General features: G+C 56.1%; 1 protein-coding gene across 6 annotated transcripts; it reads right to left on the bottom strand.

The window, feature by feature from the left end:
* Positions 1-1,704: 1,704 nt before the first annotated feature.
* On the bottom strand, positions 1,705-17,649 carry DDR1 (discoidin domain receptor tyrosine kinase 1). Of its 6 annotated transcripts, XM_032847165.1 has the most exons (19): positions 17,624-17,649; positions 16,038-16,203; positions 13,211-13,349; positions 13,019-13,121; positions 12,594-12,822; positions 10,854-11,001; positions 10,514-10,622; positions 9,901-10,087; positions 9,552-9,798; positions 8,932-9,027; positions 8,664-8,815; positions 7,575-7,740; positions 6,387-6,497; positions 5,029-5,273; positions 4,728-4,855; positions 4,266-4,484; positions 3,554-3,788; positions 2,828-2,977; positions 1,705-2,712 (listed from the first exon to the last, which is right to left on the bottom strand). In XM_032847165.1, the coding sequence occupies exons 3-19, from the start codon at positions 13,305-13,307 to the stop codon at positions 2,572-2,574; spliced, it is 2,763 nt and encodes a 920-aa protein (XP_032703056.1). In that variant the 5' UTR covers positions 13,308-13,349; positions 16,038-16,203; positions 17,624-17,649; the 3' UTR covers positions 1,705-2,571. The 6 variants fall into 6 exon arrangements, with proteins under 6 accessions (XP_032703056.1, XP_032703059.1, XP_032703057.1 ...); XM_032847168.1 differs by lacking the exons at positions 16,038-16,203; positions 17,624-17,649 and adding an exon at positions 17,447-17,598; XM_032847166.1 differs by lacking the exons at positions 16,038-16,203; positions 17,624-17,649 and adding an exon at positions 15,743-15,813.
* Between the last annotated feature and the right edge of the window lie 395 nt (positions 17,650-18,044).

Below are 18,044 nucleotides of genomic sequence, written 5' to 3'. Positions count from 1 at the left end.
AGGTGGGCAAACTTGGTCAAGAAGATTTTTGTTCTTTATTCTAAGGTTAACAGGAAGCCATTAAAGGATTTGAAATAAAGTAGCAGGGTCAGATTTATGTTTGGCGGCAGCGGAAAACAAACCAAAGAGCAGGAATAGACTCTGGGAAACTACTGCAGTAGTCTGGGCAAGATGGAGGTAGCATGTGCCAGGATGGTGATGGAGATGAAGAGAAATGACAAATTTAAGGGAAATCTGGGAAGCAAGATCAACAGGGCTTCTTGATAGGCTGGCCTTGGAAGGGGAGAAGAGGGGAGAAGAGGCGTCAGGGATGATCCCCAAGGTTTTGGCATGTGAAGCTGAATGGATGATGCTGCCATTCACTGACTTCGGGACCCCATGGAGGAGCAGGTTTGAATATTCTGAGACAAGTTCAAATGAATTCCAGGTGATTGCGTATGTCTGGAGCTTTGGGAGTTCTCAGCTCACAGCCATGGCATCTGTTGTTCACCATTCTGGGTCCTGGCCTCTAAACTCCTGACCCATCAACGTGTCTTAAAACATAGATCACGGGATACCTGGGTGGCTCAGTCGGTTAAATGACTACCTTCGGCTCAGGTCACGATCCCAAGGTCCTGGGATGGAGCCCCACATCGGGTTCCCTGTTCAGCAGAAGAGTTTGCTTCTCCCCTTATCCAGTTGGCTCATTTGGTGAATATCATCAACCAAGACCCCAGGGTCTTTATTTCACACGAACTTCCATCAAGATAAGCTTGCCTTTTCCACTACTTGCAAGTGATTTTTTTTTCCAACCTATTTTAAAACTCTGTTAATGCTCTGTTGGTGGTTGTGGCTCATCCTTCCAGACCTCTGAAATAATTTAAGCTCTTGATTCTGGTTCCCACACAAATAGCTGACACCTATCATCTCATCTGTGCATCTCATCAGCCAAATCCAAAGATTCTCTGCCTGGGACTTCCAGATCCTTGAAGGGGGGTCCTAGAATTAGGGCCCCCAAAATGTACACCTCTGTTTTTATTAATCTCTAACAAATTTAGCATTTCCTGCAAGTATGAATATAAGCAAAACCCCCGGTAGTATTAGCAGGACCCGGGACTTGTCACTGAGACACCACAGCTCTTTTCATATCCCACTACTTTTGTAGAAATCTCGGAGTATTGAGTACCTTTTATGCTTATTACTATTTGGAGAATGTTAGTAGTTATTACACCTCCTGCTAGATATTGTTATTAAATATATTTAAAAAACACATAGGTTACCATGTGATAGGTTTTTTTTAAACATTTTAGGAAACTCAATTCATTTCTTCTATGATCATATATGATATATGCATTTGTGTGTGCACACGTGTGTGTGTGTGTATGTGTAACACATTTTAAAACAATTCTGAGGAGGAATCAGTAGACTGCTCTAGTCTGCCAAAGGGACCCATGGGTCAAACAAGGGTAAGCCATCAGGCCTAATTCAGCCCCCTCTAAGCCTCCTGCAGAGCTCCCACTGGAGTTTACAAAGTTCATACATTCATATAGGACCTGAGGTCCCCATAGGCAAGAGCCTGGCTTATAGACAGAACACTGTGCTGGCCAAGATACAATAGGAAATGGAGTGGGGAGGAGAAGAAAGGAGAAGGAAGGAAATGGAAATGAGTTGGGAACAGACACAGGAAGCAGATTTAACCAAAACCGCAAGAAATCCACTCACATCTGTGGAAAACTCAACCTTTATTATTACCTGCCTAGTGCAGGATATTAAAATTGCATTGAGCTAGATCCATATATTAGTGTAAAAATCTGTGTCTCTCCCCCCAAAAATGTACAAACCCCAAGTGATTATAGAAAAACCAATATGGCAGCTACAACAGAGGTGTCCAACCCCAAGGCCACAGGCCATTGCTCCCTCTTTACCCCTAATCCCAGTATTTAATCCATAGAAACATACAGGCTTAGAGAAGTTCTAGCTAGAACACAGCAGGTGGGAAGTGGGGATGGCTGGGGGTGGGGTACAGGGATCACCCCCAGGTCCAGTGTTTCAGAGGATGGAGGAGGGAGAAGCCAAAGTCAAGGACAATTCCAGGAGTTAGCACAAGGGAACATCTTTCTCCCCTTCTTGTCCTCCTCATTCCCCAGATTCTCAGCCAATAGGATCCAGTGTGTGACGGAAGGAGAGAGAGGCTGGGGGGGCACAGCCTTCTCTCTTGGAACCAGTGTTGTCCAGTGGGGCCCAGGTGCTCCAATAGGCCTTATCCAGTGTCTGTCCTATATGTGCCCCTATCTCCCCCCCGCCCCCCAGGGATGGCTAGAAGAGGTCAGAGAGGATCCCATCCACAGGGCCAGCTGGGTGGGTGGCGGAGGCTTCTAAGAGAGGAGCAGGAAGGGGCCATAAGAGTATGTCCCTGGAAGGGAGGCGTCAGCTCCCTGGCAGGCCCAGCCTACCTGTGGTCACACTGCCTCTCTTTCAGAGGTGAAAGGTGTTTGGGACAGGGAATGGAGTGGGGGTGCCATGAAAATCCTCTTGTTTATTGCCTCTGGCTTTGCCTGAATCCTCCCTGAGGAAGGGGCAGCTGGGTGTGATTCACACCGTGTTGAGCGCATCTTCGGCCAGGAACCGATGTAGCTGGGAAAAGGGTGGTCGCTGCTCAGGCTCCCGGCTCCAGCACCGAAGCATCAGCTCGTACAGGCCCAGCGGGCAGGCAGGGGGCCGAGAAAGGTACACCTGCATTATGACAGGGTGGACAAAAGGCAGGGAACAAATGGTCTTTAGTTCCCAAGATGACAGGCTCTGGCCCTCCCAGACCCACAACCTTATCTTCCCTCCCTTCTGCTCTGACCTGGCGGCCCTGGTCCCGGAAGAACTCCCCGGCGTTCTCAATGACTTGCTCATCAGTGAGCTGCCCAAACGGCTGGGCCCGGCAGAGCATCAGCACCTCCCACAGGGTCACCCCAAAGGCCCACACGTCACTTGCCGTCGTGAACTTCCCCTGGCGTGTGGATAAAGCAACAAAGGCAGAGAAAGACATCAGGTAACAGAGACCCTCCTCACCTCCCCACAGCTCCCCGTTCACTCAGCACTTCCCCAGAATGACTCCTCCTGGCTGGCCCCTCCCAACAAGCCTGCTCCTCCCTCCTTCGGGCTTTGCCTTCTTTCTCAGGCTCTAGTCCTCTCCCTGAAATCTTCCTTCTTCTACGCACCCTGCCCTTCCACCATGACCCTCATTTTCTGCTCCTGATTCTCTCCCAACTCCTACCTTTTTATCTCTAGCCTCCTGTCTCCCCTTACCTCTCTTGCTCCCTGACTCCTGCTCTTGTACCCACTCTTGGCTCCTGAACCCTTTCCCATCATACCACTCCTCCCTACTTTCTCTGGTCCCTAGAGCCAGAGGGAAACTTACAGAGCACTGGCCCAAACCCTCACTTCAGAGATGAGGGAACTGCAGTGAGGGGAAGGCAAGTGACTTGACAGACACCACAGAGCAGCCAGTGCTAACCCCCTCTCTGCCCTCCCCTGCCAACCCCTGCCCAGCCCTGCCCTGCCCGCCTCTCTCAGGGCCTCTCACCATGAGGATGCACTCCCAGGCCATCCACCGGATGGGCAGCACTGCCCGGCCCTGCACGCGATAATAGTCCCCAGCATAGAGGTTCCGGCTCATACCGAAGTCAGCAATTTTGATAGTGAAATTTTCCCCAACCAGGCAGTTCCTTGTGGCCAGGTCCCGATGCACAAAGTTGAGCGTGGCCAGATAGCGCATGCCCGAGGCAATCTGAGCTGCCACGTGTAGCAGCATGGGGTAGCTGAGGACAGAGCCAATGAGAGAGAGTCCCTGGAGGCAGTCCCAGACTCACACCCACCTCACAGATTCCTGGGAGGAATCCCAGGGGGCCCACTCCCTGGGACTGGGTCATGTCTACTGCTGGTGCAGGGATGGAATGCCCATGCAGAGGCCAGGGGTAGGTGCCCACACAACACTTGTTTGGCTCATCTGACCCAGGGAGCTGCTGCTCTGTTGTCTGGACTCAGGCACTGAGGGTGAGCAAGAGCAGAGGGAGATTCCTGACAGAGTCCAAGTCCCTTCAGCAACCCCCTATAGTAACTTCTTGCTTCTCAGTCCCCAGATGAACATGGCCATGTATTCCTCACCCCAGTCCCCACACCCCCTGAACCTCACTACCTGCCCCCACATCCCATGATGGATCCAGGTTGGAGCAAGGGGAGAGGAGACCCCTCCCCGGGGAGCTCTCAGAGAAGGGCCAGCCTGGGTAAGTGGGTACCTGATGGTGGGCCCTGGGGCAGCCTCCCCGTCTCTGGGGGCCCCCTCGGCCACCTTGTCCTCTAGCTGGTGGGCACTGAGGAACTGGTTAAGGTCACCATTCTCCATGTAATCGGTAATCATGCAGAGGGGGTCGTCCTGCACACACACGCCCAGGAGCCGGATGATGTTTGGGTCCTTTAGCCTCGACATGATCTTCACCTCCTTCAGGAAATCATTCCTAGAAAAGCGGGGAGGTGGCAGGGACACTGAGGGGCTGATTTGTCCTTTCTCTCCTGCTCACGCAGACCAGCACCCTAACCCCAGCAGACAAGCTGACTCACTAGTGACACTGAGACCTGGCCTGAGATCAGCCTGAGATGCAAACTTCCTTCCCCAGCCACTCCCCCTATTGGTCTCTACCATATTCCCCATTCTTCATGGCCTCCCTTCCCTATCACCAGACACCATCCCTGGTCCTCACCTGGCATTCTTGGTGGCATCTGGCCGTAGGATCTTGACAGCTACCAGCAAAGGGTGTCCCTTGCACACATTAAGGGGGAAATCAAGACTGACCAGATCTTGAGGGTTTTCTACCTCACACAGGTGCACCTGGGGAAAGAAGCTCATTTGTTAGAAAGTCACATGATTCACTGAGGTCACAGGGTCAACTGGGATAACACAGTCACAGATGACAGGTTCTGACCAATGGGGATATATGGGCATGACATCAGAGCTCCAGACAGTCAAGACACTGCTGATAGCTGGGCAGGGATCCTCCTTACCTCCCCAAATTGGCCCTCGCCAAGCTTCTCTTTGAAGCGGAGCCGAGACCGAGGAAAATCCACTCTGGGAGGCCCATCCCCGGCAGCCCCTGGGGGCAGCGCAGGCACAGCATAGGTGTTGCCCCCGGTGACGCCCTGCAGGGTGACAATGTCAGCCTCGGCATAATGGGGGACGCTGTTCTGGGGCGGTGGGGGCAGAAGCAGGGCACCCGGCTTCTCAGGCTCCATATAGTCCCCACTGCAGGCTGGAGGGTTGAGGGGAAAGAAGACAAGACGAAGCATCAGGAGCAGCCCTTGAGAGCCATGGTTCTCCACGCCCCAGCCTCCCTTGTCTCCCAGCTGGGTGAGAGACTGGGTCTATGATCCATCTTCTTGATATTCTACCTGCCAACCTCAAACCAGAGAAGATGCTGGCATGAGATGAGAGTGAACTGTTCCAGAGTTTAAGGCAATGGAAACAGTTGAACAAAGAATGACATCGTCTATTCTCTAGGGATCCCAGCACAGCCCAAGAAACCATGACAGAAGTCTTGATTAGAAGAGGAATTCCTCTACCCACCATCAGAAGAAGGATGGTGCCAGTCATCTGGTTACCCCCTACCTTCTAAGCCCTTGTCCCACTCACCGCCAGCCCCTCCTGTTCACTTAGCTGTTCTACCTACCTGCACGTCCCCACACATAATTTCAGCCTTGGCTCCTCCCTGCCATGGTTACCCAAACCCTCCCTGACCCAATACTCCAAGCTCAAAGACAAGCAGAGACAGGGGCACACAGAAAGGGGGAGGGGGAACAGTTCCTCACGGCCAGGACAACAAGGAATCTACAGACAGAGGAGAGGAAGCAGAGCTGTCCCCTCTTAGCCCTGGGGAAGGAGCAACAATGAGAGAAGGCAACACCAAGGAGAGGAGGAGCAGACAGGAAGGGCAGGGTGTGAGCCTTCACCTCTGGGACTGCAGAGAGAGTACACATGGGGGGAGAGGGCAAGCACCCAGGGTGAGAGGCCCTCCTCCTTGCAGCTCTAGAGAGAGAGGAAACAAAGGAGGAGTTATAAGAGAACCTGGGGTCAGTATAGCAACCTCCTCTCTGGCTCTGGAGAGCAGAAAAGATGGGGTGGAAGAGGAGGAGGAAGACAGAGCTGAGAACCAGTGAGCTTTCTGCTCCTGTGCTCAAGGGAAAGGCTTTAAGAAGGAACAAGCACAGCAGAGGAGAGCTAAGGGCATTAGAGCTTCCTCCTTGGGAGCTCAGGAGAGCAAAAGAGGCCACAGCAGGGAGAGGAGGGAATGCAAGGTGTGAGGACTTTTCCCTGCCCCTGTAAAGGTATGGGGAGCCTGGAGGAGCCCAGAGGCAGAGGGGCTTACCCTGGGTGTTGGTGGGTTTGGCCCAGGCGGGTGTGGGGGGGCCGGGGCCCCGAGGGGGACGGGCGTAAGTGGCCAGAAGGAGGCGGTAGGCTGGATTGGAGAGCAGCAACGCTGTCGGGAGAAGGAGGGGGGGAGACACGGGGAAGGGATGAGACTCAAGGCTAGACAGACAAGGAGACCTGGAATAGGGCAAGACCAGGGCTGATGGGAATGAGTGTACTGAGAGACAGGGACAGGATAAAACAAGGATCTGGAGAGTGCTGGATTGCTGGATGAATAATGAGTGAACAGACGGACAGATGGATGGGTAGATGGATGGATGATAAACGAACGGTTGAATGGATGAATGGGCAGACAGAGAAATGAGTGGATAAATATATATGGATAGCTGGATGGATGATAAACGAACGGTTGAATGGATGAATGGGCAGACAGAGAAATGAGTGGATAAATATATATGGATAGCTGGATGGATGACAGGTGAATGATTGGATGGTGGATGGATGGATGGAGAGATGAACAAATGGATGTTTGAATATATTTGGATGGATGATGGATGGGTAGATGATGCATCCAGTAATTGGATGGTAGATGGATGGATGTACAGATGTATGAACATGGATGAATAATGGATTGGTAGACGGACAGAGGACAGATGGGTGGTAAAATGGATGGACGGAGAGATGGAAGATTGGATGGGTGGCTGGCTGGCTGGATGATAGATGGGTGAATAGATGTATGAACATTTATGGATGGATGCATAATGGATAAATGGTCAGATGGTGGATAGAGGAGTGAACGGACAGAGGGATGAACGTACACATAAATACAGATAGAAGGATGGATAATGGATGGATGGATGGATGGAATGAACATGGCAAGTCTAGGAGAAAGGAGAGAGGCTAGACGATACAATGAGAGGGCACCAAAAAGAAGAGAGAAATGTGTATGGGACACAAACAAAATGAGACCACCACGGATTAGGGGTAATACATGGGAAATTCTTGAGAAAAATTATAAGGTAAGGACATGGGAGAGATACAGTGTGGTGACCAGGGCACAGAAATAAAGAAAATGAGTTGAAATTGGAAAGACAGAAAAAGAAGGGAATGGAAACAGAGAGGAAAAGGGATACAATAAGAAAATAAGCAGAGGACGGAGGTAGGACTAGAACAAGGCAGGTCTTACCAGAGCTGTTGGGGACACTGGGAGCAGAGTGGGGCGGATTCCCACGAGGGCGGGGTTCCTGGTAAGGAGGTGGCTCAAGAGGGCCTGGGCGGTTGTTGATGAGGATGGTGTCCCCAGGGACAGACAGATGAACTGTCAGCTCCTCTTCTAAAACCCGGCGCTCAGCCTTGTTGCGGGAATGGGAATGTTAACTGCACATGATTCCAGCTCAATAATGACAAGGTCCCCTTCTCCCCTTCAGTCCCCACAACAGTCGCATAGTGGTATCTACTATTAGCTCTATTTCACATAGTGGTATCACTATTAACTCTCTTTCTAAAGAAACAAAGGTTCAAGAGCATGTAGGTCAGTCCCCTGATGTCCCATAATGGGATTCCAACTCAAATCTGACCAGATAATTATAGAACCATCAACCTTCATGCATATCACCCCCACCAAACTCTCACCAGGAAGACAGGGGCTTGGAGTATGCCTGGTTTCTTCCTCTAGCTCCTCTCCGCCCTTCTAGCTCCACTCTCCCCCTTTCCCATCTGGCTCCTACACCAAGAGGTTGACTAGTGTGGACCTTATCAACTGACTCAGTTTGGGTTGGCTGGAGAGGAGTTTGTTGGGCAGGCGGGAAGTAAGGTCAGGGTGATTAGTCTCCCAGCCCCTCCCTGAGAAGTGGACTCAGGCTAGCTGTATCCTTGAAGCAAACACCACTGCCCGTCTCAAGGAGCCTTTCCCCAGACTCACTTCTCCAGGTTCTGGTAACTTCCCTCCTCTCATCTTGCATGCCCAAAGCCCATGAGTGGTGACAGTTCTGTGGGAATTTCACTACTCTTTGCGATTTCCATAAGGCCGCCCACTCCTTTGCAACCTGGCAGTTTACTGAGCCCACCTCTGGTTATCTTAATTAGACTGTGTTCTGTGGTACCTACAGGACCCAAACTAACGCAGGCGTCCCCATACACGTTGGCCTCAGCCTGGCCTCAGTCTCCACACCCACACCCTGCCTGTGCTCTCCACACTGTAACCCCATGCTCCCCTCAATCCCCTCACCCCTCGCCCACACTCTACACCCCCAGGCCACACCCCCACACCGCTCACCTTGCTGAGGAGCCTGCGCCAGTGCAGCCGCCAGAGCATGAGGGCAATGATGAGCAGCAGCAGCAAGATGATGGCCACCAGGCAGCCGATGAGGATGGCAGTTGGGCTCCCCTCCGCCTTGGCCACAGGTTGCTGGCCTCGGGGCTCTAGCTCTGTCAGAGACAGGAGAGTCAGAACCACAGGAGGCTTCCCACCCGAGTGGGAGTGGCCCCAGTAGCAATGGCAGCACAGGACCCACTGGTTTGGGAGGAGGCCCCAGGCTGCTCACCCAGGCTGCTGAAGTTGGTGGGAGGTGGGCCAGGTGGCCACCACGGAGCCGGTGGGAAGGTGCCCCCCAGAGCTGGAGAGGAGTCATTCATAACATCTATAGAGAAGGACGAGAAGAAAGGATGGAGTCAGAGAGGGAAGAGGGCCCAAAGGGAAGCTACTGGCATGAGACCTGTGGAATTCTACCACTAGGAGCAGGGGTGATACTCAGTATATGTACCCACCCATCCGAAGGAAGGGGGCTGGCTATTGTGGTTGTCAAGTGTTTAGCTGCTGGGTTGTGAGGAGATACAGGACTCCCAGAGAGAGAGAGAGCCCCAGGTGGGGATCTTGGGTACCAGGCGGCCTGGAGAAGAGGCTATTTCTCAACCAGCACAGAGTACTTCGTGTTTTTATAGCCAACACTGTATTACCAGCTCAGTATCAGTCATGAGGGAAGGGCTGATAAAGCAAAGATAGGGCTGGGGGGAAGGAGTAGGGAGACGTTCCAATTATTCTGGGCATCTCTGCTTGGGAAGTCTCACGAGTGGTAGATGGATCTGGTGCTGGGAGTGGATATTTTGGCATCCTGCAGGTTGGCAATCCTAGAGGATGAGGACTGGGCAGAGACAAGGGGCTTACCAGAGATGAAGGAGATTTCGCTGAAGAGTAACCAAGGCCCAGCAAAGAGGAAGCGACACTGCAGAAAGCGGCCCACGCGGCCGCCCAGAGGCACGGACACAGCCCGGGCTCTGGGGTCCCCCAGGCTGCCCCCCAGGGCGTGGCGTACAGGCTCCCCCTCCCAGGCCATGGCAGGGCCCCGCTTGAAGCGACATTCCACCCCACCAGGCAGGCGGGCTCCCAGGGTGTGCATGTTGTTACAGTGGACCTGGGGGGGAAGGGAGGAGGGATACAGGGTCAAGGCCAGGAGAGCCCAGGTGAGCACCCCAGGAGCAACCACCCTGGACTCCGAGGAGCCGGACACACTTACCTGCATGGCCTGGAAAGCCCTCAGGCGGTCAAACTCAAACTCCATCTCCACATAGCCAGCTGGGAAGCTGTGGTTGCTCCACCCCACATAGTCATAGCCTGGCCAGACCCGCAGCTCCTGGCTCTTCCTAAAGTCATCCAGCCCCACCACACCATCCGCCAGCTGACCCAGACCTCCGTACAGCAGCCTGGAAAGCAGGACAGCAGAGGAACCAGAGGGTGGCAGAGAAGAGAGTGGCACCCATCCATGTGCTCTGCCACCCCGGGCCTCGACCTCCCCGCTGTGGCTCTCTCTCTCACCCCCAGAATTGCCCTGGTTGCATGGAGGCACCACCTCTAGGGGGCACCATGCAGCCTAAGGTGTGTGTATTTATGGCAACAGTTTCTAAAGATGTGTCTTAGCAAAAGGGGTGCCTTTTACTAACTCACACAAAGTGTCACATGAGCTAGTAGTTGCCTTGCTACCCTTCAATCCTGATCTTGTGTTCCCAAGGCCCCACCTAACCTGTCCCTCTCCCCAGTTCTTCCATCTCACTGGCCAGACTCTTGACCCCACCCACTACATCCTCCCTCCCACCCCAGGCTCCTGGCCCTGCACAGCCTGCCTCTCTTACCCGCCAACAGCGTGTGTGGTGTGTCCATCGTAGGTGGAGTCGTTCAGGTGCACTGCCTCGGATAAGTACATCGTCTGCCCCACAGGGGCCGTGTAAGACAGCAGTCCGTCTGGGGCAGGGTTGCAGAGGTGATGTTAGAGGCAGGAAGCCTCTCCCGCTCCCTTGCATCAGTCCCTTCCTGTGTCCCTCCACAGGCCCACGGGCATGGAGGGGACAAAGTTGGCCAGCACTGCCCCCCACTCAGAGTGACAGCTTCCCAACAAGAGAAGGATGATTCTGGAGGCCCTTCTCCCCAGGCCCCAGCCCAGAAAACAAATTCTCAGGGGTCTGAATGACTCACCCTTCCAGAGGCAGCCATAGAGCTCCACCCGCAGACAGACACTCATGACCCGGTCCGCCCGGGGGTAAAAGCGAACCAGCCGGGCCACCATGGGGGGTCCCAGGTCCTTCAGCACCACGCCCCCAGGGTCCTCATTACCTAAAATCACCTGTGGCCCAGGAATTAGGGTGGATGAGCGGGAAAGGCTCTGGGTTGGATCTCACTTCCCAGTCAGCCGCGGTCCCCTGGCCCAGCACACAGTAGCCACAAGGAGACTCATGAAGGCTGGTGTTGAGCACCCAGGGCTCTGGGGTACAGCCAAGCATTTCTAAAATGAGGGGCTGTAGCAAAGACCTCTGACACGGGCACCTGGGTGGCTCGGTTGGCTGCCTTCGGCTCAGGTCATGATCCCAGGGTCCTAGGATCGAGGCCCACATCAGGCTCCCTGCTAGGTGGGAAGCCTGCTTCTCCCTCTCCCGCTCCCCCTGCTTGTGTTCCCTCTCTCTCTCTGTGTGTCTCTCTGTCAAATAAATAAATAAAATCTTTTAAAAAGGACCTCTGACACATCTCTCAGCCTGACGCTTTGTCCTCAACCTCCAGCGTCAGCCCCGAACCCTGCCTGTCTCCATTTGTCTCTAAGCCATGCATCCCACCGTGCACAGATTCTACCCATTTCTCAGAGCTCTGCACCTCTGCTTCCACCTTCCCCCTCTTCCTTCACCCCATCCTCTCTGTCCACTCGGCAGGCATTGGCTGACTGCCCACTCTGTGCCAGCCATGAACATTCTCAGTGGTAAACATCCGTCCCTCCCTTCTCCCCATGCCGTACTGAGATTCCAGTAGGAAAAACAGCTGTGCAGAACAAGAGGCAGGGTGTGGGGCTGAAGCAGTGGGAGGCAGGCTCTCTAAGGAGGTGATATCTAGAGGGGAACTGAGTGGAAGGAGAAGCCAGGAACATCTGCAGGAGAGACTCTCCAGGCACAGAGACTGGCAAGCGAAAATGTCCTAAAGCTGTGGGATGTATCCATGTTCCTTCCAGGGACAGCAAGAAAGCCAGTGGGCCCAAGTGGAGTGAGAATACAGGAGGGAGGAGTAAGGGAAGTGGGCAAGAGCCAGGCCAGGCTAAGCTTCTGCACCCAGGAAGAAGCTTAGCTTTGGTTCCATAGTGGAAAGCCAGTGGAGGGTCATGGACCAGGTGCGCCTCATCTGATCTGCATTTTCTCAGGCACAGTGGACGAAGCCTCTAGGTGGAGATAGTTCAGGTGGGAACAGACAGGAGCAGGGAGAACACTCTGGAGGCCAACAGGTTCATCTAAGCCTAGGATGGTGTGGTGTGTGGCCTGGGGTGGTAGAGGCGGCGGTGGTGAGAAATGGTTGGATTCAGGAAATGCGGAGGTAGAACAGACTGGCCTTGCTGGTGCTTTGGAAGCAGGAGGGTGAGAGACCAGAGGAATCCGAGACATCATCTTAGCTTGTGGCCTGAGCAACTCGCCTGAGTTGGGGGGAGGAGCAGGTTTGGGGTGGGAATGGGATTCAAATTCAGCTTGGGAGGTTTACGGTAGGTTTGAGATGCCCATTAGACATTCAGGTGGAAGGGCCCAGAAGGTGGTCATGTTTGCAATGCTAGATGGAGCTCAAGAGAGAGGCTTGGGCTAGAGAAGGTAGAAATCGTCAGTCATGGGTGGACAGGTGGCATTTATAGTATAGCTGGGGACAAGAGTAGAGCCGACCTTCCCTCGGGGCTGCCCCCACTGGCCTCACCTCCTGACCCCAGCGGTCCCTCCAGGCCATCCAGCGGTGGCCGTCCCGGGAGTAACGCAACCGGTAGCTGGGGGAGAACTCCTTGCCCAGGCCTCCTGCGTGCCGCCCCTGGGTGCCCACCAAAGCCACCAGGTGCAGCCGCCGCAGATCCACCTGCAGGTACTCCTCCTCCTTCGGAAAGACCGGCCCCGCGGGGCACCAGGCCCCGTCCCCGTCGCTGCTCTCCAGCCTGGGAGGGAGCAAGAGGTCACAAGGAACATCTGGTCTGCCTCTGTCTCTAGTATTTCAAGCCCCTCACGATGCAGGGTGGGGTTTCATTGGCACTGGCCCTCCGAGCAGCCTCTGGGCCTGGGCAGAGGACTCGGAAAGGCAGGTAGAGGCCCCAGGAGCTCCCTCCAGAGAGGTGCCCCAGGTGTGCCAGTTACCTGCTGTGGCGAGCAGCAGTGGAATCTGACCAAGAGCTGGAGGCAGAGATGTCTCCATCTGGAATGGTCCTGTCCTGCATGCCCAGGGCATAGCGGCATTTGGCTGGGTGAACACAGGCATACAGAGGGTCAAGGCCCCTGGCTCTGTCTCCCAAGCCCCATCCTCAGGGACCCAGGAGCCAGGTTCCTCACCAGGGTCAAAATGTCCCTTCATATCAGCATCTCCAGTTGCCACCAAGAGCAGCAGCAGCAGCACCAGCGGCAGAGATGTGAGGGCCCCTGGCCCCATAGCTCCTGATTCCTCAGGCCTAAGGGGGCGGGGGCAGCATCTCTGCAGGGGAGCAAACAAGGGGTAGGGTGAGTGAAAGTCAAGGAGCCTGAGTCACAGCCAAGGACAGACAGGCAGAATGGGTTGCTCTGGGAATAACAGGAGTAAAGTGACAACAGCAAAAGCTGCTTAACAGCACCAGCTGTGTTCTTAGAATGTTCCCCATGTGCCAGACGCCGGGCTAAACTCTGGTCCACTCCCCACCTACGATCCCAGAATTCTAAGAAAAGTGGGGGACCCCAGGGTTTTCCAATCTCACTGTCCTCTATAGCCCCACTAAGCCCAGTGTCACCCCAAGACTGGCAGCCCCCCAGCACGCAGGCAGTTGGGAGACAGGCAGAACTTCATCCCTCCCCGAGATCTGCTGAATCAGAATCTGCATTTTAACACAATCCCCAGGTGATCCGTGCCCATGGAAGTCCGAGAATCCCTGCTCTTCACTAGGGCCTGGGTGGCACACACTACCTAAAACAATTTCAACTGGAATCTCCTTGTGAATCCAGGTTATCCACCCTCTGCAGAACAGCAGAAGCTGCTCTGACCTCTCCTCTTCCTGGAGGTCTGAACTGAGCTCCCCAGGCCCTGGAATCCCGAGGGACCCCTAGGGCCACCCCTAATGCCCTTCCCCCACCTCTGCCATCAGATCCAAAGCCTGCTATCCCAGCTCTCCTCATTATGCTTCCCTTCTTAAGACCCAGACATCCTGTCCCCACAGTTCCTACTTTCTGAAGGTGGCTGCCTCTGAAGGAGAAGCCCAGTGCTGAGGAAAGGCCTGAGTTGCCTTGGAGACGAGGGCGGGTCTACAGGCAGGGAGGCCAGGTCACCCCAGGAGGTAGGAAGAGTGGGGGGATACTCCCCCATCCCTTTGTCCTCTTCCAGCTGCTCCCATCATGCTCTAGGGCAGGAATGTAAGAGGCAGCTGAGACCCCACAGCTCTGAAGCAGCAGCTGAGGGGGCTGACTGAGTTGCAGGGGGCACCAAGGCATCAAAGAAGAGCTAGAACCGGAGGCATCACACCTGGTCCCTCGGAGGTCCAGGAGCCACGTGCAGGGCAGCAGGCTGCAGGGTCCCAGGCGGCTGGCCTGGAATTCCTGGGTGCCGCTCTCCACCCCCACCTCTCTCGGGAACAGCGGGGCCCTTGTTCCCCTGGGTAACCTTCATGCCTATCCTAGATGAGTCATCGGAGCCAGACAGAGCTAGAGGAGCCCCAGGCAAAGATACAAAGACAGGCAAAGGATAGGAGGCAGGGGGAGACGGGGCGAGAAACACAAAGCAAGAGGTAAATAGAGCAGGCTCAGAAGCACAGGGCACAGAGCCAAGCAGAGAAACACACAGATGTCTGGGGCAATCCCTCCAACACTCCAATCACCCTACTTCTCTCCACTGGGTCAGGCACACAGAGGACAGGCTGAGAAGAGCTACCCCAACCCCACCCCACCCTACCCTACCCCAATTACAAAGCAGGGACCTGGTCACTGCTGCAGGTCCTTCCTTTTCCTCTCCTATCCCCACCCCCCACCACAAACACCAGCGACACAATTCTGTGCACCCCTTACCCCCCACGACCCCACCCCACCCCCACTCATCAGCCATGCAAACTTGCAGAGCTGACTGTAAACCCTGGGGCTAATTGTAACACACACACACCCCTCTGTCAAAGACAACTCTTCACAGACTTTTAGAGACAGACACTTAAATGTGTTACACACATCTGTCCCAGCTGGGGCAATCACAGATGCTCATGCACACATCAACTCCATCCACAGGCCATCACTTAGTGAATAGCCATCTTCAGACATCCGTGAACGTGAAATGACAGATAACACATGCTCCTACCATTAGAGGACACCGTGAGACACATACACTCAGGCTCTCAGACACAGGATCCCAAGACAACTGGGGCCCACCTCCCAATACACACCAAGACCAAGCCAGAGAGAAGTCAAGGTGGTGGCTAGAAGGGCCATGAGAAAAAGAGGCACTGCTCCATTTTTCCAGACTCTCAGCTTTCACCTGTCTCCACTGTAGCACTCACTTCTGAGGCACCCATGTGCCTACAGCACTGGCTGCAGGTAGAGGTGCTGGGAAGGAAAGTCCTGCCAGCAGGGGACCGAGGGGGTGTGTGTGGGGGGGGGGGGGGGGACACTGAGGATGGGGCGCACCAGGCAGTGACACAGCCTCACAATAGAACCAACTGACCATCCGGAGGCTGTCACTGGCGGGTTAGGTATCAGTGCCTCTCTGCTGGGCTAAGGGCAGGCTGCCCCACTGGGAGCTGACTGGGCAGAGACTTAGCACTTAGCAGGTAGATGCCCGCAGGGACTCGCCTGATAGGAGGGCACACCCGCTTCTCCAGGGGCCAGAGGGGATGATTCAATGGGGCCACACAAGAGCACCTGCCTTCCTGGGCGTCAGTTCCTTCGCACTGAGTAAAGGGTCCTTCCTCAATGATGAAACACACTTTCTCCGAGGTCAGGGAGGTGCCCCCCCCCATTTTCAGACGGTAAGCCAGACAGTCCCAGCGCACAGGCGGGCAGGGACACGCTTGGCGGAGCTGGGCAACCTAGAACAGCCCGGGAGCGTCCTGCCTCCGACGCCAAGCCCTCACCCGGCCGCCGCACCTCCCCTGGAGCCCCCGGCCTCGGCCTCTGTCCCTCCGCCCCGCAGGGGTCCTCCGGCCGCACCCCCTACCTCTCATCGCTCTTCCCGGGAGACCCAGGCGTCCGACCCCGGAGCGGGGCCTCCTCCGCGGCTGGGCGAGGGGCGGGGGAGGCGCAGGGAGCCAGGAGCAGGGAGCGGGAGGCGCCGGCGGGGCTCGGGTGTCGGGAGGCGGCTCCCGCGAGCAGCTGTCGGGGGCCTGTTCCGGGGAGAGGAGCCAGGGCTGGGGCGGCTCGGGCCCAGGCGCCGCCTCCCCACAGCCCGACTCCCCCTCCTTCCCTCCCTCCCTCCTGCCGCCCTCCGCCCTCCGCCCGCTTGCCGGGGTAGCCGCCCTTCCCCCTCCCGGACAGCGTCGTCCCCGCCGCTCCCACGCCCGGCGCCGCCCTCCCGGCCTTGCGCTCCCCTCTGCCCGCCACGCCCACCCCGCATTCCCCCGCGCACCCGGGCCTCCCCCAGGTAACCGCGCAGCGGTCCCCTTGACGCTGCGCGCCCAGCCCCCTCCGCCTCCCCGCGGCCCAACCCCCCAGGCCCCAGGGTCCCCACTAAATGGAACAGACGAAGCTGAGGCCCCGCTTGGGGCCTCCCACATATCCAGGCCCCGTGAGGGTATGGCTCCCTCCCTATTCCCCCTTTCTGGGCTCAGTTCCTGGAGAGGGAGGTGAAGGGGGCAGCCCCAGGGCACAGGGAAGGAGCAGGTTCCCACAGGCCCTGTGCCCAGCCCAGCAGCAGGAGTTTGGATGGAGGAAGGGAGCAGGGCTCACCTGCCCAACGAGGCGCCCCAGACTCACACTTTCCACACCACCAACCTTTGCTTCTCTCTGGCATCCTCTGGCCTCCTGTCCTCTACACCCCAACCCAGATTGCCCCAGAGCCTGATGTAGCCGCCCCCCAACTCTCTCCTAGCCCCATTCTCTCTCTACTTCCACCTTCCACCCCCCAGTCCTCTCTAGGACCCTGCAGCCCAGACTCCCAGGGCCTGGTTCCCTTGGGCTCCCTGCTCAAGGCCCAGGAGTCCTCAGGGCAAGCCTCCCTTGGGCTCAGGTGAGGTGGAGACCCTGACCACTGGCAGGCATGGGCCTGAACAAGGTGAGGGAGTTGTGGGGAATGGAGACAAAGAGAAAACTGGACAAAGCCCAAAAGAACCAGGAACAGGAGTCCCAGAGAAAATGGGCAAGGAGGCTGGGTGAGGGGGGCAGGAGAGAGAGCTGTGGTGGGAAGTGCTGCGCCCCCCTGGGCACTGCCTCAGGCCACCATCTATCCACACCCACACCTGTCAGCCACCTATCAATGTCACCGGCTCAGAAAGATCTCTGAGTCCACTGCAGATCCCCGCCCCACTGCTCCTCACAGCGGACATCAGCTCACCCCCTACGTGCAGTCCCAACCACAGTCCCAAGAAAGAAACACTAAGTCACAACCAGACAAGTACACAAAAGTAGTACCAGGAAGAAGTTGGCCCTCGGTATGGGCAAGAGCACCAAACCACCAGGGACACACCAATTGCAACACGTTCAGCTGCTACGGGACTCATTAATAAACAGCCCCATGGTCACTGGGAGAATTGCCTCTTCCCACCCTCCCCTCCGACCAAACCCCCAGGGGTTCCCGAGAGCACTTACCCCGCTGGAAACAGCCGCTGGGGAATCTGGGCCCTGGAGAGGCTGGGCCGGGGGTGGAGCCAGGCTCGGGGTGGAGCCGATGTTTCCCCAGTAACCTCACCTGGGCAGACTCAAGACCCCTCCTTCCAGGGACTGTGCTCGGAGGAACCCTGGGCTGGCAGACCCCGCTGGGCTGTTTCCAGACGCCTCAGGGAAGGAGCGGCAGCCCCTCACACCCCGCTGGGACATTCCACACCCCAGGCCCACGCTCCCGGGCCAGGTGGCATGGCGCAGCCGGAGGGTTCCAGTGGGGAGAGTAGAGGAAACCATAGAATCCTGAAACTCTCGTCCCCTGGTCTCTCCCCCAGGAGAAATTCCTAGTCGGTGATGCCCACCTCGCCCCAGCCCAAAGCTGGAGGAGTGGGAGGGATGCAGGGCTGGG

The sequence above is a fragment of the Lontra canadensis genome, unplaced genomic scaffold, assembly GCF_010015895.1.
Source record: "Lontra canadensis isolate GAN:19392208 unplaced genomic scaffold, GSC_riverotter_1.0 scaffold186, whole genome shotgun sequence".
In the NCBI taxonomy this organism is placed as follows: domain Eukaryota; kingdom Metazoa; phylum Chordata; class Mammalia; order Carnivora; family Mustelidae; genus Lontra; species Lontra canadensis.
Note: the sequence above shows the minus strand (reverse complement) of the source record. Positions and strands in the feature narration are given on the sequence as shown.

Excerpts from the sequence above, each read along its gene's own strand:
- DDR1 (XM_032847165.1), bottom strand. The coding sequence starts at position 13,307 with ATGGGGCCAGGGGCCCTCACATCTCTGCCGCTGGTGCTGCTGCTGCTG. Across the intron at positions 10,088-10,513 it reads ACCACACACGCTGTTGGCGG|GCTGCTGTACGGAGGTCTGG; the intron begins GTAAGAGAGGCA and ends CCTGCTTTCCAG. Across the intron at positions 9,799-9,900 it reads GGGCTTTCCAGGCCATGCAG|GTCCACTGTAACAACATGCA; the intron begins GTAAGTGTGTCC and ends CTTCCCCCCCAG.